Genomic DNA, 23,701 nt, shown 5'->3' with positions numbered 1-23,701 from the left:
TTTATCATCTTATCATTTCGTTTTTTCTATTAAATAATAAATTGGATAAAGTATATTTTTTGTTTTTAACGTTTATGATCTTCTTCAAAAATATCCTTAAGGTTTAATTGTATTCAATTTTATCCTTAACATTTTCTATTTGTATCAAAATTACTCTTGGATGCTAATTCTATCTCAAATGTTGGCTGTTAGGGATAAAATTGAAAATGTTTAGGGATAGTTTTAAAACAAATTGAAAATGTTAAGATAAAATTGAATAAATCGAGAACGTTAGGGACAAAATTAAAATTAAACATTAGAGATATTTAAAAAAATATATATAAACCTTAAAGACAGAAAATATATTTTACTCTAATAAAATTTAAAAAATATTATTTGTACACCAAAATCAGTCGCCAATATATTTATGTATAAATATATGTGTTGGTTTAATTTATTTTTAATGTGTATTTGTATTTCAACATGTATTTTATACTAATAGCTGATTTTGATGGCTGATTTTAGTGTATATATAGCATAATTATAAAATTTAATTTTAATATAGTGATAGTATGATATTCAATCACATAATATTAGCAATAATAACTATTTATAGTCTTTTAAAAGAACATATACTTATTACATCAAAATTGAACTCTAAACATATTCATATATGAAATATGTATAGTCCAAATAGTCTTAAAATATTACACCCAAACAAGTCATATAGCCTATGAAGCAGAACCTAGGATCTGTTTCATTATGTAGTCAACAAGTACATCCTAATAACAATTTCTAAACCGCTAAATTAACCATGCAGAACTTGAAGATTCTGCTTCAATTTCAACTAACCACAACCAAACCAAATAGGAACTCTCTAAACTCACAAGTTTAATTTATTACATAGTCAAATGCATGGAAATTAACAACACTCCCTATATTATAATAACACTACAGAGTAGTCATCACTGTTATTATTGATATCTATATATTTATATAGCATATATTAGCCTGTGCCTAAATACCATTAAGTCCTCCATAGCATTAACATCATATCAAACTTGATCATTATCTTTCATTTCCATCTCTGAAGGGAAATTGGTTTTGTTGCCATCACAATCATGCTGTTCAGTGTGCACTGTGATTCCCCATTCTGGTTGTTGCTCTGGAATATTGTTCTCAATTTTGTTATTTGCATTCTTGTATACGAGGTATAAGGCCATTTGAGCGAAACCAAACAAAAATCCTAGCACATTAGGAAGCTGAAAAAATAGATCAAACAACAGAATTATTACTCTTTATTTATAAAAGATTTAATTACTCTATTGGTTCTTATAGTTTCGCGAAATTTTCAATTAGATCTCTATACTTTTTTTCTTTTAATTGGATCTCTGCATTAATTTTTTTTTTCAATTGGGTCTCTTTTGGTACTAATTGGCTCAATTGTAGAGGGACCCAACTAAAAAAAAAATTGGTCCAGAAACTCAAATAAAAGAAAAAAAAATGTTGGAACTCAATTAAAAAAAATATTTGGTGCAAGGACTCAATTAAAAGGAAAAAAGTATAGAAACCTAATTAAAAATTTTGCGAAACTATAGGGACCAATAGAATAATTAAATCTTTATAAAATATATATATAACAATAAATACATATGATATATTATTTAATTTCTTACCATGATGTAATAATCCTTGTCGAAGAGTCCATAGAAAAACCACATGGTAGCACAGAGGGTAAGAAACAAGGACAAAGAAAATGGCATGTACTCTACACTTTTGGTCTTTATCACCCTCCTCTGCAATTCATATATGCAAGAAGATGCTAATAAAAAATGTATAATGTTTAATGAAAGTGAAAGTGTTGAAGATTAATAATTGAATATGAATATATGTATATAAGTTACCATGATACTTAAGGGTGCAGCAAACACTGCAATGTTGAAAATGGCGCAAATCCAACCAACTGCATGAACACGTTTGTCACCTCTCACAATGAAGGTGGTGATTATCATGGTTATGCCAAGACCACCCACATCAGCACCAAGCATCATCCACAAGGTAGAAATCTGTACAATAATTCATCAAATGTGTTTGAAATTAGAAACAAATGTATAAAACATCTAAGGTGAAAACTCACGTGCAGTTGTTGACAATTGTTATATGATTTAACATATTTGATTAAATTATTATTATGAATTTCGCATGAAAACAACTGTACGTGAGTCTTTATCAAATAAGGTAAAAACCAGGTGCAGTCAATTTCACGTGAAGTTGATAATCAAAAGCTGTTAGATGAAAATTTAGTCAAATCAGTCAAATCATCTAATGGCTCTCGATTATCAACTTCATGTGAAGTCGACTGTACCTGAGTTTCTACCATCAAATAATAAATATTAAAGTAATAATGAATGTTTCACCTTCTGCTTCCTGGGAGCATATATAATATACATGAGAAGATATGCAACTTCTATAACACATCCAATACAGTTGATGGTGATGATTAAGATTGCATTGGTCTTAAGGTAACCATAATATAACAGTAACATTGCACTTAGAAGTGCAACTACATATGGGATTGATTGAAATCCTTCAGATGATTTGTTCTTGTATATTGTATAGAAGGTTGGCCTGCATATCAGAAATTCAATTAAACACACAAACAAATATATATAAGTTTCTAGTGATATTCACATTAATATAATTTGTAATATTGTGTTGTTTTAGAATGGACTTACAAGGGTGCTAAGAACACCATGAATGAGACAATGTTACCTATGATAAGAACAAAACAGAGGGAATCAGTAAATAATAACGAAATAATATAATTACTATATGCATTACCCTTTAAATTTTGTGATGTAAACCCTTAGGAGAATAACATATTGAAAAAGTACAAAACAAATATTTCTAGCCTTTTTGCTAGAGACTACCCTATTGGAATAAAAAATAAAAAGAGTAATAATAATAAATTGAAAATATTCATATAATGATATCTTTACGTAAAGATGATATTATGAATCTTTAGATAATTAATCAAACATATTAAATTATCTAATAGTCCACAATATTATCTTCATATAAGAATGTCATTATAAAAATATTCACCTAATAACTAAATATAACATATTCAAGACAATATCAAAGTTGAAAATAGTTAGAATAATAATCAAATAAAAAAAATGTATGTAATACTATATGGAATAAAAGTAGTACTATAAATCTAATTAATGTACCTAGGAGACCAAAAATGAAGACCAACTCATGATCAGATAATGAAAACATTTTTAAATTAGTGAATTTTTTTTTTTTTGGAAGTAAAGCTTTTGAGGGGAAGTTTGTGCCGTTAATATAGTTATGAGTAGGACAATATTTTTTTTGCTTCAAACTAAGGTTTGCCACTTCCCATATATATATAGTGGAGAGAAGATAGGTTCTAAAATAATTGTTGCCTACCATGGACCACACTACCCTTTTTTAACACCTTTTCATTATCATATGATTCATATCCCATGAAGAATTCCATCTTTCAAGAGCACTAATTAATATAAGTTTATCAACCAAAAAGACAATACCATACATTGCATGATACATCTGATCAATATTATCATCATGTTGGCAACTTGTGACATTGTCCATCTTAGATTGGCCTAGTTTTTTCTTATGATCTAACTCAAAAAATTAAAACTTCTACTCCTTTATTTTAAGAGCAAATGGTAAATTGTTAGCCACATCTTTGGAGTTATAATAATAAGGGTGTTAATTAATAACCAGAAATTAAAGCATATGTTTTAACTAATGGCCATGTAATACCCTTTATTGCTTTATATACTTCCTACGTAAACAACTACAACATAATTTGATGACTACGACATTAAAGATACATTATTTATTATCTTAGCTTTATCCATCGGGAAAGTACGAGGAGCCAATGAAATATTTATACAATGTGTACAATAGAGGTTTATGGAGTATTAGAGATATAATCATTAGTGTTACATTTTTTCATCAGCTAAAGTTTTTGGGATGAGTGATATCATGACATGGTATTAAAGCGCTAGATCCGAAAGGTCAAGAGTTCGATTCTTGGTGAACCCAAAAATTAATCGAGAAGATGATTATTCTAAATAGTATAGGAGATGTTCATTTTATAACTCAATAATCATTGTACACATTGTACAAATAGTCCATTGTCTCCCTAGCGAGATCCTTATCCATTTTATTGAACAATTTCATGCAAGAATATAACCGAACATGGGCTATATATACTGCGGCACTTGTATGCCACTTATCTTGGTATCATATAAATGGGGAACGTATTTATCAATAAGTCAAGAATATTATAATTTATAAGAAGAATTTATCTAATAATTAGTGTTTGTTAACAATTCAATTAAACTTTGTATTAAAAATTTAATAAAAAATTCAATGCATTGATAAAATTAAATGTTAAGAAAATTTTATTTGTATACTTCTTAACCGGTTAATAAACCTTTATAAAGATACTATTCAAATTCGTTTTCTTTTCCAATAAAGAGAAAAGATAACATCTATATATATAGCTTATATTTGTTTCATAAAAAAGAAAATAATTTTTCATGATTGCTTCTATTACATTAAAAAAATCAACCAAAATCATTTCTCATGATTGTTTAGTGTATTAGCTGAAAAAAAGTTGGCTCGCTAGCAACATTTTTAATTAGTATGTGGCCATAATTATGTCCTTAATTGCAATCTAACTCCTAGAAAGAGTACTTATCTTAACCGTAATTCAATTTCCAAATTATTTTTAGGGTGTGTATGGTTTAAGTATTATTTTATTATTCAAATTTTATTTTTATAAAAATCAAATATATTCAAGAGAAAAATAGGAATTGAAATGATTATATTTTAATTTATTAGAATTAAATTTATTTAAGAATAACTTTTCAAACTTTAAATTAAATTTATTTTAAAATTTTTAAAAATTATTTATAATTCTCTTAACCACACACATTCTTACGGTTCAACAATTCTAAGGAGGTACGTACACCAACCAAGGGAAGGGATGTTATAACTTTTGTATAAGACTTTTCTTTTTTTTTTAATTTGTTTTATATTATTTTTTATGTTTAAGATTCACTAAGAATCGAATTTTTGACCTTTCGCTTATAAAATTTTAATATCATATTATAAAATCATTCATCTCAAAAATTTAAATTAATAAAAAAAAACATAAATAATTATATTTCTAAAAATAGAGAATTGAAAACCATATGTGACTCGACTGCCCACCACCACTTTCATTTTTGTCATGTCAATCAAAGACTAAAATTAATCCTAAAATACCAAAAACCAAGATAAGAAAAGAGAAGAGCATCATCATTATATTCTCCTTGTTAGAATAAAAGGATTGGCTTCCTTCTAAGGGCGTTCCAAATTGTTTGGCTATTTCTAGCCATAGTATTCAATTATTTGGTCACTTTAACTTCCACTTTATTTGCACACATGTTGTTCCTAGATCTTTTTCTTCTTCATGACACACATTCCAATGAGTTTTATATATATTATCAGAATTGAATCTATAGGTTATTACTTATTACGAAACCTCAACATAGAGGAAATACGACACAAAGAGGATATCCTATGAATTCAAGAATATGATGACATATAATACTAGGGGTAAAAAACCATATTAAGTCAAATGAGTCAAAAAATAACGTAAATACGTCAAAGCAAAAATCGTTTCAGCAATAAGCCAGAAGCTATTTTTATATAATTCGAACCAGCTTGGTTCGAACTCCATTTCTACATAATTCGAACCAGCTTGGTTCGAATTATATACACATAATTCGAACCAGCTTGGTTCGAATTACACATAATTCGAACCAGCTTGGTTCGAATTACACACAAACACACGCACACACTAATTCGAACCAGCTTGGTTCGAATTACACACAGTAATTCATGGTATAATTCGAATTATGCTGTTAAAAAATTAATAATTTATTAAAAAAATTTATTAAAAAATTTATTAAAAAAATTAATAATTAAAAAATTAAAAAATATATATTTTTATTTCATACGTTAAAAAAAAGTTAACAAAATATTTAATTACGAGACTTCTTTGAAATATTAATGAGCTATCAATTTGAATTCCATACAATACTTTTCTGTCCATTTTTAATAGTTCATGAATATTTTTTAATAAATTTTTTTAAATTATACTACAAAAAATATTTTATCCTATGCAAAACAATTTAAAAAAAATGGCTTAAAAATGTTAGGAGTACTATAAAAATTTGTAATGTTATAATAACTTAGGTAAATACATGCATGTACTCAAATTTTAAATAAAATACTCTACATAGTCAATAATAATTTAAAAATGAAAGAAAATATTTTATTCCATACAAAATAATTAAAAAATATATTTTATTCTATACAAAATAATTTTAAAAAATGGCTTAAAAGATGTTATGAGTACTATAAAAGTTTGTAATATTCTAGTGATTTAGGTAAATACATGATAAAAATATTTTTTCTTTAATTTCTAAATTATTAGTGACTATGTGGAGTATTTCTTTAATGTCCTAAGTCATTAGGACATTACAAATTTTTATATTACTTCTAACATCCTTTAAGCCATTTTTTAAATTATTTTGCATAGAATAAAATATTTTTTGTGGTATAATTTAAATAAATTTATTAATATTAATAAATTTATTTAAATTATACCACAAAAAATATTTTATTCTATGCAAAATAATTTAAAAAATGGCTTAAAGGATGTTAGAAGTAATATAAAAATTTGTAATGTCCTAATGACTTAGGACATTAAAGAAATACTCCACATAGTCACTAATAATTTAGAAATTAAAGAAAAAATATTTTTATCATGTATTTACCTAAATCACTAGAATATTACAAACTTTTATAGTACTCATAACATCTTTTAAGCCATTTTTTAAAATTATTTTGTATAGAATAAAATATATTTTTAATTATTTTGTATGGAATAAAATATTTTCTTTCATTTTTAAATTATTATTGACTATGTAGAGTATTTTATTTAAAATTTGAGTACATGCATGTATTTACCTAAGTTATTATAACATTACAAATTTTTATAGTACTCCTAACATTTTTAAGCCATTTTTTTAAATTGTTTTGCATAGGATAAAATTTTTTGTAGTATAATTTAAAAAAATTTATTAAAAAATATTCATGAACTATTAAAAATGGACAGAAAAGTATTGTATGGAATTCAAATTGATAGCTCATTAATATTTCAAAGAAGTCTCGTAATTAAATATTTTGTTAACTTTTTTTTAACGTATGAAATAAAAATATATATTTTTTAATTTTTTAATTATTAATTTTTTTTAATAAATTTTTTAATAAATTTTTTTAATAAATTATTAATTTTTTAACAGCATAATTCGAATTATACCATGAATTACTGTGTGTAATTCGAACCAAGCTGGTTCGAATTAGTGTGTGCGTGTGTTTGTGTGTAATTCGAACAAGCTGGTTCGAATTATGTGTAATTCGAACCAAGCTGGTTCGAATTATGTGTGTGTATGTATTTCTATATAATTCGAACCAAGCTGGTTCGAATTATGTAGAAATGGAGTTCGAACCAAGCTGGTTCGAATTATATAAAAATAGCTTCTGGCTTATTGCTGAAACGATTTTTGCTTTGGCGTATTTACGTTATTTTTTGACTCATTTGGCTTAATATGGTTTTTTACCCTAATACTAGATTCATTAATTACTCTCATGAAATATTATTCTTGATCAAAGCTCGAATATTCTATATCTTTATTTTATGTCTTTTATTTTAATTTATACTTTTTTAACAAAATATTATTATTAAATAAGTGAAAATTTGTACTTATTATTAGTTATATACCAGTATTTTACCGTAGTAAACGAAAATATAAATCTTTTAAAATTATATCGATTTTGGTATTATAGAGTATGACACGAAAAATTTATAACATTAAATTACTTTTATAAAATAGTCATAAGGGACAAAAGTCCCCATCGGTTAAGAAGATCAGAGTCTTAAACGTGTATATTTTGAAATAAAATTTAAAAGAATTTAACGTGTATATTTTTATATTTAATTAGGTATTAAATTTGTTGCACAAATAGAGATAATTAATTTTTATACTTGCTATTTAAAAATAATATTTTTTTTAGATATATAAAAATATAATTAGATATTAACATAAAAAAATTTCTATTGATAGTTATAAAATTAACTCATTTTTTAAAAATAGTTGAATCTTGATTCTAACTTCTAATTACAATATTAGTTTTTTTTTAAATTATATGTAATAAATATTTAAAAGAAAGAAGTGAAAATATATATTAAAAGGATAAGCAGTAAAAATTTAAAATTAAATAAAAACTATATATATAATAATATTTTTATTAAAATTATATTATGTTATTAATTTTATTTTTTGTAGAACATAAAGATAGAGAAAAATAGAGAATGAGAGAAGAGAGAGAGAAAGATAAAGAAGAAGAATGAGAGAGGGAGTTTGTTAATTTTGGAAGCTAAAAAAAATTTTATTTTAATTATAATAAAAATATTTGGTGACACATTTTGATTTGTCAAATTACTAATATAAAATATGAATAATAAATTATATATAGAGTGAGAAGGATAGAGAAAAATAGAAAAAAAGAGAGAGGTAGATAAGAAAATATAAAAAGGATGTTGACTAATTTTAGAGAAAAATATTTTCTTTAGATTTTAATTAGAGTGTCATGTGACACATTTTAGTTATTAAATTAGTTAGTAATATATAAATATAATATATAAGATTGCTATATTTCAATTTTAGTATTTTAATTTTAATTTTAATTTAATTTAAATACAATTAGAGAATATTATATTGTATATTTTGATAGCAGAATTCATAATTATTAGTCATTGATAATGATATATAAGAGAGATAGAATGAGTAAAGAAATGATAGAAATAGAGAAAGAAAGAGATAAAAAAAGGAGAGTTTTTTAATTTTGGAAAAAAAATTAATTTCAATTACAATGAAAGAATAATATGTAACACATTTTAAGCTTAAAATTAGTAATATATAATAGACTCACTTAGAATTGACCAATATGAATTTTGTGTTGCTCTTTCCAAATATTTTCTCACATTCTAACTTGTCTATATTAAGATTAATTAGGTCTCAAATTTTTGTTTTACGTTTTAGTTTCGCTATGCAAATATAAAGTCTTAATTGTGATTTTTGTATATACTATTTAGGTATATCTATAATAAAATATGCAACAAATGGTAGATGAATAATATATATAAGATACACATGTATAGTTTCTTGATGGTTAAATCTTACACGAAAATACTTATAACTATTTTCACGTAAAAATATAAGTTTAAATATTAATATGTGTTTTAAAAGAAAAATAATATATGATGAATTAGGTTAGGCCAAAATAAAAGAAAAAAGAAATTGCTTAATTATGGCTCATAAAAGTGAATAAAATATTTTTCAACTAAACATATTATATATAACATATAATTTTTTAAATTTACACTTTCATGTGAAAATTATTTTAAATAATTTTTTAAGTTTTTTATTTTTTATTTATTTTTAATTTTATACCAACATTTAACATGCCAATCCTGCACACTTAGGTCTAGTTTGGTAAAGCTTTTACTTTTTAAAATTAGCTTATAAAAGTTAACTTTTAAAAGATGGCTTTTTAAAAGTTGTAGCATTTATGTTTGGTAAATCAAATCAAAAACAACTTTTAATAAACATAAGTAACATCAATTGTGTTTGGTAAAATAGCTTTTAAAATTTAAAAATACTATAATAGACATAAATGCAAACATTAAATTTGAAAATTAGTTAACATATGAGGTTATATTAGACTTTTAAATTTTGAAAAGCACAAGCCAGCTTTGAAAAGCTCCCTCCTAGGTGCTTTCAAAAGCACCCCTAACTTTTAAAAGCCGCAAGCACAAGTACTTGAGCTTTTTAATTTACCAAACGCAAAATGACGTGCTTGTGCTTTTTAAAAGCACAAGCACCTCCTGAAAAAGCTTTACCAAACCCAGCCTTAATATGCAGTGATAGCAGATTGGCTATGAATATGAAAATAAGACGAAAATTTACGTATAATTATTTTTATATAATATTGACAATTTAAAATTATTATCTCATAATTTAATTAAATATGTTAAAAATAAAAACAATTAGATACAAGGCTTCTCTAAATGCAAATTAAATATCAGTCTTCTCCTCTAAATAGTTTACACGTACCCCCTCCAAAAATAGAAGGAAGAAAGAAGAATGGCAAAAAACAATAGAGAAAGAGGGTAATGGAATTCATCAATTATAGAATGGTGTTAATGATTGCATGAAAGAATGATCAAAAGCAACATTCACCACATGATCAAACATGACGTGACAATTGATATGACTAGTCATGCATGCTGCCAAATCAAAGGTGCCAGTACTAACCACTGTTTGGATTACACGTGTAACAAATTGGCCACAATTCACTCACCGTTGGCACGTACCAATGAATCCAAAGCAAAAGCTACTTTTATTGTTTAATGGATCGAAATTGGGTGCAGCCTTATTAGGGTTTTCAAAAGAGAATTGAGTTGTTTTTAGCTCAATTTGCAGTTATGTGCCCATATTAATGCATGATTGGATCCCCAACACGTGTGTTGCAAATAAATAAATAAAAATAAAATAAAAACTTTTGGACACAATTCCCAAAGATATTTGCCTATATTAGGGTTTTATAATTTGGCCAATGCTACGGTGAGGAAGCAATTTTTTTTCCTCACCTGTTGAAACGTACGTGAGCAAATGAAAAATTAACGCGTGTGATGTGTGTCTTGATGGAGGAGACAAGATCTGGAAACTATTAATATCTATGTTGCGTGTTAATAAAAAAGGATTAATTAAGTAAAACTGATTAATAGTTAATATTGTTAATTAAGGGTATGGGCTTTTTTTTACTGGACTTCAAACATTTTTGTTATTTGTTTGGTCTTTAGCTGATTGTTGCTAATTTTGGTGAATGTGATCATTTATTTGTTTCATATGAAAATTAGGCTTGGAAAAAAAATAACTGAATGTAAATTAAAAATATGAATTTAGTTTGATAAAAAAATTTCACACAGAACAATGTAAGAAATATTATTGAAATTAAAAATTAAATAGATTGAATTTAAATTAATAATTTAATGGGATTCAATTTGATAAAAATAAACGTACTGCTATTATTTTTATCGTATAATTAATTATGTTCATTCGTAAATAATTATTTATTTTTGTTTTGGAAATAATTATTTTTTGTAATATACATAAGAAAAAAATCAAATTTTTTATCTTTATGATAATACAAATAGAGAGTTTTTATTATGTTAACATAACGCTCATACATTAAATTTAAAAATTATTTACTTAAGTGTTGTCACTAGAAATCTATATAATTTTATTTATAAATTATAAATTATTATTTTTTAGATTGTCACTTTTTGAATTTTTAAATATGCTTTATTAGGTTATTAGATATTTAATTTTTTATATTATTGAACTAATTTAAAAAATTATTTATAAATTATTTACGTAAATTGTTATTTTTTTAATTTTTAAATTATAGTTATATTTTATTTTTATTATATAATTATTACTCTTTTATTTAAAAAAACAAATAAATTATAATTTTTGAAGAAACTAAATTCACATAATAATTAATATGGATTTAAACCAACGTATCATTATACACAAACTTATGGAATCGTCAAGTATCTTATAATGGTGCATTATACTGTAAAGATATAAGTTTACAGATTTTTTTTATGGGATGAAAGAGAAATTAAAAAAGGTAGGACTCACACTTTGAATAACAATAAAATAATAAAAAATAATTATAAAAAAAATTTATTTTCTCTCTCTATACCACTTCAATCTATATAGTAGAGTGCACTTTTCTTTTTCTATACCACTTCAATCTATATAATAGAGTGCCCTTCCTATAATATGGATTTAGTTTTGTGAGTTTTGAGACTCTCAATACTCCTGAATTTGATTACACCTGATTGGTTAAAAAGTTTATTGTTTTAGAAAAAATAAATTTATTGATAAATTTATTTATTTCATCGATTTTTTTTCTTAGCAAATTTATTGACAACAAACTCTTTTTATCATATTTATATGTTGCTATGGTCGGACCGGTTATCTTCGCAACCGGATCTTGAGTGTTGATATTCCTGTTTTTGACACTTCTTTGTATATATATAATCTCGCGTTGGTTTATCCTTGTTCGTTACGTTACCGATCGGAGTGTTGCGCTTTTGAGTTGCGATTTTTATTTACCCGTTTTTCTACAAAGGCTCCTAGTTATAATCAATCATTCATACTACTATATGTAGTAAATTTTTATTTTAGAAGTCGTAATACCTTGCCATCTCTGAATTATTACTTAAGCATAAGACTGTGTATGGTAGGGTGTTACATCACTCATCTATCTTAAATTCATGTTTTGTTTCCCTTTTCTTGCATCAATAAGAGAAAATGTTTGAAATAGAAAGTGATTGTTCAATGTTGTAGGAATTAGGATAAAGACATGTGGTGGTGGTTGCTTGATTAAATGGAAAGCTCAATAATAAAAGCTGCATAATAGAGTGTTCTTTGTTGTGTGAACCTGGTTGCTGTCATAAAACCTTTTATTAATGAAATTCCCTGGAAAACAAAACAAAGTAAGAAAGAAAAAGAAAAGAAAAGCCAAGAATTGGAAAAGAAACAAACAATAAGCGTAGACACCAATAGCTTGGACCTTAGGACATATGTCTGTGGTGCTTTTTGTACTAGGATATGCTTGTTATTATTATTATTATTATTTTTATTATTATTATTATTATTATTATTATCCACAAAATTTTCCCTTTAATTCCTCGGCCCAAAAGGAAAAATGATAATTTTGGGGAGAAATTTTTCACAAAATTGTATTTACGCAGAGCATGGCCAAAAATGTCCCACTCACTGAAAGAGAGGGTAATGTCTTTGGAAAATTGAATATTTTTTTCACTTTATTAATTTCGAGAAATTGAGTTTTATTTCTTTTAAATAGGTTAAGACAGTGTAAGATATGAACCTCTTAGAAATGAAGAGTAAAAAAGCAGCAATTAATTAAATTCGGATGCTCCGAAAAGACATGGAAAAAGCCAACCATGACTGCAAATGCCAAACTAAGAATGCTGAGCATGACTCTAAAGTAAAATCCAATTACAATACAATCCAACAACTAATCAACGACTCAACAGCAACTTCTAGCTCCCAACAACTAATCAATTATGAGTGTTTCAACAATAAACCATAAGAACTACGCCAATGCTTCAAGCAATCACCTTCAACAATTAATTGTTTAACAATGCTTCAACCAATCGCTACCAAATAATTCATCACTTACAAATATATATTAGTACATTATTATATATAGTTTCAGATGCATAAACCAACTTCTTGTATGAAAGGCATGTTTTTCCACTTTTACGGATACCCTATCATTGGTCACCAACCATGTATTTCTCTGATAGAACAAACTGATCCTCTACTAAGTACAAGACAAGAACATATATATATATATATTAAGCCACTACTATAACATTTAGTCATGCTTCAAGGAATCATATTCAATAATTAATCATTCAACAATGCTTCAGGCAGTCAGAACCATAAATTAATCATTTAATCATGCTTCAAGAAATCAGTTTGAACATTTCATCACTTCATAGTTAATATTGCTTTAAGCAATCAGCAGCAAAGAATTAATCTCTAACCAGCACCAAAGAATTAATCAACGCTATTGAACAAAATTGGTTTAAATATACTGAATTTATCTATATTGAACAGATTAGCAAAGACTACCACATTGTTGTCTACCACAGCACTACCGGAGAGAGAAATACTGGTTCCTAGGATCCACCGAACAACTCTGCAGTCCACTTATCTGCGGCTATCACAGTCCCTGCTCGGATTCATGCTTCAAACAACCAATACCAACGTCTATCACCAACAATTACTATTACAACTAATTACATTTATACCTACGATTAGTGGGAAAGAGGGAAGAATGCAGACCTGGCTGCGACAGAGCCAGCGGCTGGGGCGGAAACACAACCCACGACAGCAAGGCGTGGTGGCGGTGGCTGCAATTTCCACGAATGAGTCCGCGAGGAAAAGGAGTGCTCGAATCTCCAAGCTGGCTCCAGAAACTTCCGATGCTGAGCGACTTCAACGGAAGGTGGCTTCGAAGGTTGCGATGCCTCCTACAAAGTAACGGCTTCGTAGGTTGGGCGACGGATGCTTCCAATGCTGCGACGACTTCTACGCTATGAAGGCAAAGTGAGCGAGCATGGTCTGGTGGCTGTCGGGAGGAACGGCGACGGCGGCGGCACCAGGCGACGGCTTCAGATTGAGCTTGATGGGATCGAGACTTGACATGCAGCCCTCCTCCCTGGACTATGTGTGTGAGAGACGGAGAGGAGATCGATGAGTACCTAGGGCATGTGCGATTGAGTAAGACCAGGGAATGCAGGTGCGGTGGCTGAAAAACGGCGACGTTTACATTATTTTGGTACCATTATCATAACAAAAAAAATGAGAACAACTAAATACTGGGTCCTCAAAAATAGGCCCAACAACATAACTAATATCATTAACATAAGATAATCATCTTCTAAACCCTTGTTTAAGCAAACATCACTATCAACTTTCCGCAGAAATTGTCGGTACCTTGGAGGCATCAGTACCACGCGTCCCCTCCTACACTATGCCACTCAATTTCAGCACCAGCAGAAAAAAATTATCTTCAGCACCATAGGATGACCCTTATAATTTTACTATTAGGTTTGGTTAATTTATGCCTTAAGCCATTGTTTGGATACAAAATAGAAAATGAAAGGAAACAAAATGGAAGAAAAGAAAATAGAAGAAAAGAAAATGAGAGAAAAAGTAGATTTTTGTGTGTGTTGTTTGGATAAAGAGAAAATGAATGAAAAGAAAATAAGAGAAAAACTTTTTTTTATTTGGATAAAAGAAAAAGTAAGAAAAAAAAAAGTTATATTGAGTAAAATTACATTAATATCCTTATTTATATTATATAAAATTATAATTTATATTAAATAAAGGGTAAATTAGTAATTAAACCATTATGTACTTTTTCTTCATCCATTTTCATCTCATTGTTGGAGAAAAAACTTTTAAATGGGCCCCATATTATATTTTCCTTCTCCTCTTAATTTTCTTGGATCATCCAAACAATGAAAAATTCCATTTTTCACTCATTTTCTTTCTCTTTATTTTATTTCTCCCCTATTTCCCTTGAACCAAACGGCCCTTAAAGGCATACCTTAAAATTGCTAGTAATAGAAAATTGTAAGTAATGTATTTTAATAAGTGCATAAAAAATATTAAAATTTTAATTTTTTTAATCATTTTTTATAAAAAAATTAATAAATAATTTTATTATGTATCTTAAAAACACAAATTAGCTAAATCTTTTACTATTTGTTTTTCTACATTTTTTAATGAATATAATAAAATAAAAAAAATTTAGTTTCGAACTAGTTTGTTGGTAAAAAAATGAAATGAAATATACCAAGGAAAAAAATTTAAAAAATTAACAGAATTTATTATTTTTAGTTATTTATATAATTTTTTAATTTAATAATTTAATAATATATTTTTAATTCATACCTCTAAATATTAATAACTAAAATTACTACTAATAACTTAATTTTATACCGACTAATAGATTGGAATAATTTCCATCAAGAAAGATTTTCAGCAATACTCTAATAGTGGGATGAGTATAGATTCAAGAGAAGAAAAAATAATCTAGTAATTAAATTTAAATTCTTAATGGCAATTTAAGGTGGTTTTTTTCCTCTAAAAGAAAAAAACAAATATTTTGAAATTAGAAACAAAATTTAATGATATATAAATTAAAACGGAAGCAAAATATAATAGCCACATTCTGAATAAGTACCATAAAATTAGGGAGCAATGCTAGGGACCAGTAACATTTGTGATTGGTAGCTATCAACTAATTATTAATGATAATTTAATGGTGTGAGATTTTATTCAATAGCTCATATTTTTCTATTGGTTACATGTTGGCCAAAATTTAATAAAATTGCTGGTCCCTAAACTTTTCCAAAATTAGGTGAGCCTGCAATTTGAGTAACACTACTTGTGTTGAACTATGATAGAGAGTGTTGATTAATTAATTAATTAACGTGGTGCCAAAGCTGGGTTTAATAGTAGCGAGTCATAACTACGCGTAGCATTATTAATAATTTATATATTGTATGACTCAAGTTAAAGACATTCTTAAAAAGTAGTCATTGTAAGGGGAAAAAATGAAAAGAAGAAAAAGAAAGAAAATGGAAAAGAAAAAGAAATAAAAGAAAAGAAAAGAAATCATGCACGCATGTGTACTCAACAGTAATAACCAATCCTTCATTTATTTTCGTTAAAAATATTGGTTAGTATTTTTCATTTTATAAACTATTAAGATTGTGAAAGAGAATGCACGATAAAATAACCATAAAAGCGGATAATAATTAGAAGAGAAACTCTAAAGAACCGATTATAGTATAAGTCAATTTAATTAATTTTTCTTTATTTTTATTTTTGAAATTTCAAAAAATAAAAAATAGCAGAGAGTTATTTTATTTTTTATGTAACTAGCATGTTTTTTAATTAATTGACTATAATAATTGATTATATTCCAAATTAATTCTCTAGTAAAAATATAAAAAAAACTATGATTTTGTATATATTTTTATTGTAATAATTTGATTAATTATTATTTATAGTTAACACAACCAAAGAAACTTTATAAATTAAATTCTAACGTTAATAAGTCTATTAGAAATTTAAAATCATAATTTTTCTAAATAAAAAAATTTTCCAAAGGAAGATATATCTATTACATTAAAATTGAACTCTAAACATATCTATATGAAATATATATAGTGTAAAGGCGGCCACTTCGATAAAAACATTAAAAATGTCTCTTTTTTAAATACGTTTATATGTATTATGATATTATTGGACATTTTTATTAAACTGGTTAATAATTTATCTTTTAATAAACCAAAATAAAATCGGTTTATTATAGCAACAATAATAAATCCAATTGTCTGTACTATAATTATTAGACTCAATTTGATCCAATCAATTTACACAATTTAAATTGAAACATATTTACATTTTTTATAAAAAGACAAATATATCCCTGATTTAAAAAAAAAAATCCATGATCCAGTAGGTTGTGTAAATTGGTCAATCGACTGGATCTGATAACAATTGAGTTTATTGTTATTATTAAAAAAAAATCGATTTTATTCTAGTTTGTTAAGAAATTAAATAATAAACAGTTTATTAATACATCGAATAATAATGCGTCACATAAGTATTTTTACAAAAAGATATTTTGTGCGTCTTTATGGAGCATCCTCTTAGTCCAAATAGTTTTAGAATATTACACCCAAATAAGTCATATAACCTACAAAGCAGAATCTAGGATCTGTTCCATTATGTAGACAACAACTACATTCTAGTAACAATTTCTAATCTGCTAAATTAACCATGCAGAACTTGAAGACTCTGCTTCATTGCAACTAACTACAACAACCAAACCAAATAGGAACTCTCTAAAGTCACTAGTTTAATTTATTACATAGTCAAATGCATGGAAATTAACAACACTCCCTATGTTATAATAATATTACAGAGTAGTCATCATTGTTATTATTGATATCTATGCATTTATTAGCCTGTGCCTAAACACCAATAAGTCTTCCATAGCATTAACATACTACCAAACTTGATTATGTTTCATTTCCATCTCTGAAGGGAAATTGGTTTGTTGCCATCACAATCATGCTGTGTAGTGTGCACTGTGATTTCCCATTCTGGTTGTTGCTCTGGAATATTGTTCTCAATTTTGTTATTTGCATTCTTGTATATGAGGTATAAGGCCATTATTTGAGCGAAACCAAACAGAAATTCAAGCACATTAGGAAACTGAAAAAATAGAACAAACAACAGAATTTATAGTCTTTATTTATAAAGTATTATTTCATATCTATTTATTGTTATATATATATTTTATCCAATAAGAATTAATATTATTAACTACGATAAATAATTAACCTATTCTATCCAATAATTATTAGATATGTCATAAAAAATAACTTATTCTTTATTTTAGAGAAGGTGAGATAGACAACCTAAAGCTACAAATGAATTAAATCTTCATTGTTAATTACTTGTTGTTCTCTTTTTCATAGAATCATATCTATATATCTCTCTTCTTAACCAACCCAAGGTCAGCTTACTCATCCGCTTGCAAGTGTTGGGGGTTCGAATCCCGCCTTGTGCATGCAGCAACTCATACCGTGAAACAAAAAAAAAATATATCTCTCTTCTTTTGTATTGTGTTGTGGCTTCCATGGACGATGAAAGTGGCTACTTTCAACTTTTTGTGGAGGACGGTAACTTCTACAATCGTATTCTGCTCGGAACCCTATTGCCGGAGCAGTTGTGGGTCCCACTACCCCACTTCTTCCAAACATGGCTGCGCAACTACATCGGAGGACTCCTTATGTACTTCATCCCCGGCTTCTTTTGGAGCTTCTATATTTATCATTGGAAGAATAACGTTTATGTCCCTAGAGGTGAAAAATATATATAATACCTAGAAATGCTTTATCCCCTAATTTTACTTCTTCTACTTTATCTTTTATCTATCTTTTCTTTTTGAACCTTTAATTAGAATCTACGTTTAATATTACTAGACTACTTCCATTTTAATATAAAGTTCTCCTATGTTTTCTTTTATTTTCTATTTTTTTTATATAATTTGTATGCACTTTATGTATAAAATAACTTTTATATATATTGGTGAAATGTACATCTATCATTGAAAATGTCTCACTTAACCACTCTTAACTATCTCGAAAGTGATATATATGTTATATGATTTATACCAAACAGTTGCTGAAAACCGTCGCAAAAATTAATCTTCACATTCTAAATTACGCCAATTTGTAAACCGCTGAAATGTTGTTTTGTGGCAGTTTTTAAAAAAATTGCCGCTATTTAGTGTGTCCATCCTAGTAAATGTATCATGAATAATTAAGCTGTTTTCTAGATATTTTATAGTCTTTAATTTAATTAACTTTTTTAATTTACATAGATCATGGACATACTTGATAGTCTAAATTAATGTTATTGTATTCCTTTAGTTATGTTTCTGATGTGTATGTATGTTCTATAACATTTTATTTATTCTTCATTTCTTTTTTAAAAACATTTTTTTTTCACAACATTTGGATCTTAATTATCTGTTTCAGAAGCCATTCCATCTAGCGAAGCCATGCTAATGCAAATACAAGTTTCAATGAAAGCATTGCCATGGTATACTTTGCTTCCAACTATTGAAGAATACATAACAGAAGGTGGCTTCACAAGGTGTTTTCCAAGAGTGCATTATGTTGGTTGGCTTCATTATGTTGTTTATGTTGCACTCTATCTTATACTTGTAGAGTTTGGAATTTATTGGATGCACAAATTGCTTCATGACATTAAACCACTTTACAAACATCTTCATGCTCCTCATCACATCTACAACAACAAACACAACATTCTCTCCCCATTTGCCGGTGAGTCCTCATAAACTAATATAGAACAAAAACATGCATAATATTAAATGGTGACTATACACTTTAAAATATTATTTTCATAGCAAAGATAATAATTAAAATATAAACACATATTATATTAAATAATTTAGTTAAATGTATCAAAACTTTTTTAATAATCATCTTTCCATGATCATAATATAAAATGATTTAGTTTCAATTTGTTCTTGTTTTTAGTTCTGAACATTTTTTTCTAGCAACTACACTACATGTATATCAAAATTAACAACTAATATAAAATATATATTAAAATATAAATATATATTAAAAATAAATTACGTTAAATAATACAAATATATATAAATATATAGTGACTAATTTTAGTATAAATAATATTTTTTATATACATATGTTACGAAAAGTTAATTTTTATATTTTTTATTTTTAATATATATAAATATATAGTGACTAATTTTGGTATAAATAATATTTTTGATATACATATGTTACGAAAAGTTAATTTTTATATTTTTTATTTTAATATATATAAATATATAGTGACTAATTTTGGTATAAATAATATTTTTGATATACATACGTTACGGAAAGTTAATTTTTATATTTTATATTTTTCCAAAGAAAATTAGAGACCATAATTTTTCTATTTCTTTATTTTTATACTTGTATACTATATCAAACTCTATCTTAATTAGTTTATGAAATGTGTATATAATATGAGTTTAGATGACTTTTTAAAATTAATTATTTTTGTTTATGTAATAATACATAATCAATAATTTATATAAATTAATTTATACTAACTGTAGGTGAAAATTAAATCCATATGAACTCAAATTAATTAACAACTTTGTTTTGTGAATGTATATGTATGTGTTAGGGATGGCGTTGCACCCACTTGATGGGATATTGCAGGTATTATTACCACATAGCATTGCTCTGTTCATTGTGCCTATGCATTTTTCAACACATTTAGTGATCTTGTTAATGGAGGGCATTTGGACAGCAAGCATTCATGATTGCATTAATGCAAAATTTTGGCCTATAATGGGTTCTGGTTATCACACTGTTCATCACGTGACTTATCGCCATAACTATGGCCACTTCACTATATGGATGGACTGGATGTTTGGGACTCTTGTTGAACCTCATGATCATAAGGAAGATTAATCTATCTAATAATTAGTAAGGTGAAATTTTATGACATTCACACTTGATTGCTTATATATATACCCGTGGTTCCTAATTATTTGTTTCTAATAAAGTCTAATATATGTTGGGTTCCTTTAAAATTATGTTATGCTACTCTTCATATGGTGATAATATAATAAGTTAGATTGTGTATGGTAATAAGCTCTAATTTGTATATGATCTATATATGTTGTAATAATGATAACCGTTATGAAATTTTTTATCCTAAAAATTTAAATTAAAATATTTTTTATTATATTTATCTTTATTTTGGTTATAAATACTTTAATTTGATATATATTATATTATAAAACTATTATTTATATCAAAATATTAAAATAATAAAAAATAATATAAATGATCATTTTTCTAATAATATCTATTTTGATTATAGTTAATTGTTAAATTACTTTTTCACTTTAACCCATGATAACAATAAAAAAGTTTAGCGGCCCATAAATTCAGCTTAACAAAATACATAAATTCAGTTACAATTTTAGTCTTTATTATTTTATTTTATCTTTATTTGTTCTTATTTTATTTTTATTTATTTTTATCTTTCATAGGCCAATACTCTATATATATTTTGTTTTACTTTCATATTTTACAATTCAATCAATTAACAATATTCTTCATATTTTTTTTCTTATTCTTTCATAATTTTGTTATTAATATAATAGATTATTTATTTTAAACAATCAATAAATGTATATATAGGAATACCGTTGCTATAGGTATTATTTAATCCAAAATAATATAGTATGTAGGATAAAAATTTATTTGATGAGAAATATTAAAAGATCTATCAGAATTTATTATTTTTAACTTTTATTTAATTATCAATTCAATTTTTTTTAAATTAGTAATTTAATAAAATATTTTATTTTATCTTTTTAAATATTAATGACTAACTAATCACAAAAAAAAATAAATTTTAATAGTTTTCTATATTTTAACAAATAAACCTAAACATTTATTTTCAAAAACAAAATAAAAATAAAAGGACTTCCCGATATAAGACAAAGTAGAGTACTCAAAAGCTCATTAATGTAAGCATGTGACTCTAGACAAAGTTGCTAGTGAGATGTTGGATATTTGAGACATCAAATCTGCAAGCTAAGATGCTCTCATCGACTATTATTGTATCATAGACAAAGAATATGAGAGGACCTTTCACTCCCATACCAGTAAATAATAGTGCATGCATGACTTTATATAGTTTACTTTGGAGCATTTAGGTAACTAATTTTTCTTGTATTCTAAGTGGAACCGATCAAGGTCTATTATTAACGTGCGATACATCATATATAATGCATGCAAGTTAGTAAAATATCTCATCAGGTTGCTAACTTGAGGAACATTATCGTGAACGCTGTGACACAGTGATTATCATAATTGTCGGACGAAAATATCTCTTGACAAAATATTCTCCAAGTTTCCAATAATTTGCACGCATATGAATGATTCACCTAGCTAAGTATTTTTGCATAATGCATATGGTATGAAATGAATTACTCTTCTTGATGGAGATAGAAAGTTTAAAACAAGAAATGTATTAAGTTAAAGACTCGCCTGGTTTATTTTTATCTAAAGTCGATAGTTAAAATTCATTAGATGATAATTTAATTAAATATATTAAATTTTTTAATAATTTTTAATAATTAATTTCACAGACAATGCATGTAAGTTTTTTCCATGTATTAAGTCTATTACATGAGACAAATTAAAGTACGAAAATACCTTAGCCTATGTTTAGTTATGAATACGGGATAAAATAAAATATTAAAAATAAAACATAAAAAATAAAAATACAAAAATTAATATTTTTGTATTTTGTTATTAAACTAAATATAAAAAAATAAATTATAAAAGTCTAAGTTAATATATTTTGTTCACACAAAAACTTTAAAAACAAAAACATAATGTTAAAAAATATAATTATAGAAAATTAATAGAAATTAAAAAAAATAAATTATGTTCTTTATTAGTATTTTTATATTTTTTTTTCAAAAATGATACAAAAATATACTGTCTTTAAAGTTTTTTTTTTTTTTGGACTTGACTGTCTTTAAAGTTTAAACATGTGATTTGGTCTCTGCTGTTCATATGGATTTCATTATCCGCATGATTTTGCATTTTTAACATGGGCTGTATTCTATTCATTTGTCCAAAAATAAAAAGAACATGGTCCGTTCTTTTTTATTCTTAATATCTAAGTATGGTCTATCAATACCAAAAAAGAAATAAATAAAAATAAACGTATGGTCCATTCTTTTTTATTCTTAATATATACTTAAAAAATTAAAATAAAATATATATCCCAAATTTGAGCCTATATCTGATATTTAGAATGCACACCCTAATTTATTATTGTAAGATATTTCTTTTATACATGTTAATAATTATATTTGGATATTAGTTATAAGCATACAAAGTATATTAAATTTTATAGACACAAATAAAAACAATAATTCATTTTGTTTTATAATATCTATCATATTTATAATTTTAAAGTATTTATCTCATTTATAATATTTAAATAATATTAAATTTTAAATTATAATCTTAAATTGAACAATTTTAACAAAAAAGAGTATAATATTAATTTAATTTTACCTTTATAAATTTTAATACAAAATAACTAAATATTTAATACTATTCACATCATTTTCATCATTATTAAGTTTTTTTCCTTTGATCGATTTTTTTTGTTTCACAAATTGTAGGCCTAAACATAATAATAGGATATGTTGAATTGAATTAAAAAGTTAAATATTTATATGCAATTGTCTTTATATAAAGTTAATAGTTAAAAAT

The 23,701-nt window shown here is 25.8% G+C and overlaps 2 protein-coding genes across 2 annotated transcripts; one reads left to right on the top strand and one right to left on the bottom strand.

Moving 5' to 3' along the window:
* Positions 1–1,034: 1,034 nt before the first annotated feature.
* Positions 1,035–3,261, bottom strand: LOC130976981 (bidirectional sugar transporter NEC1-like). Its single transcript, XM_057901966.1, has 6 exons — positions 3,213–3,261; positions 2,715–2,751; positions 2,397–2,607; positions 1,884–2,045; positions 1,656–1,775; positions 1,035–1,241 (listed from the first exon to the last, which is right to left on the bottom strand). Exons 1-6 carry the CDS (start codon positions 3,259–3,261, stop codon positions 1,035–1,037), a joined length of 786 nt encoding a protein of 261 aa, XP_057757949.1.
* Positions 3,262–18,483: 15,222 nt separating this feature from the next.
* LOC130975970 (delta(7)-sterol-C5(6)-desaturase-like) lies at positions 18,484–20,863 on the top strand. The gene is made up of 3 exons (XM_057900678.1): positions 18,484–18,709; positions 19,388–19,696; positions 20,574–20,863. The coding sequence occupies exons 1-3, from the start codon at positions 18,484–18,486 to the stop codon at positions 20,861–20,863; spliced, it is 825 nt and encodes a 274-aa protein (XP_057756661.1).
* Positions 20,864–23,701: the final 2,838 nt, after the last annotated feature.

The sequence above is a fragment of the Arachis stenosperma genome, chromosome 4 (assembly GCF_014773155.1).
Source record: "Arachis stenosperma cultivar V10309 chromosome 4, arast.V10309.gnm1.PFL2, whole genome shotgun sequence".
NCBI classification, from domain to species: domain Eukaryota; kingdom Viridiplantae; phylum Streptophyta; class Magnoliopsida; order Fabales; family Fabaceae; genus Arachis; species Arachis stenosperma.
This window is presented reverse-complemented; position numbering and strand designations above follow the sequence as displayed.

Coding starts and splice junctions, on each gene's coding strand:
- LOC130976981 (XM_057901966.1), bottom strand. CDS start 3,261: ATGTTTTCATTATCTGATCATGAGTTGGTCTTCATTTTTGGTCTCCTA. Junction 2,608..2,714: donor ATGGTGTTCTTAGCACCCTT/GTAAGTCCATTC, acceptor TCTGATATGCAG/GCCAACCTTCTATACAATAT. Junction 1,242..1,655: donor ACAAGGATTATTACATCATG/GTAAGAAATTAA, acceptor CTATTTTTTCAG/CTTCCTAATGTGCTAGGATT.
- LOC130975970 (XM_057900678.1), top strand. CDS start 18,484: ATGGACGATGAAAGTGGCTACTTTCAACTTTTTGTGGAGGACGGTAAC. Junction 18,710..19,387: donor TAACGTTTATGTCCCTAGAG/GTGAAAAATATA, acceptor TATCTGTTTCAG/AAGCCATTCCATCTAGCGAA. Junction 19,697..20,573: donor CATTCTCTCCCCATTTGCCG/GTGAGTCCTCAT, acceptor TGTATGTGTTAG/GGATGGCGTTGCACCCACTT.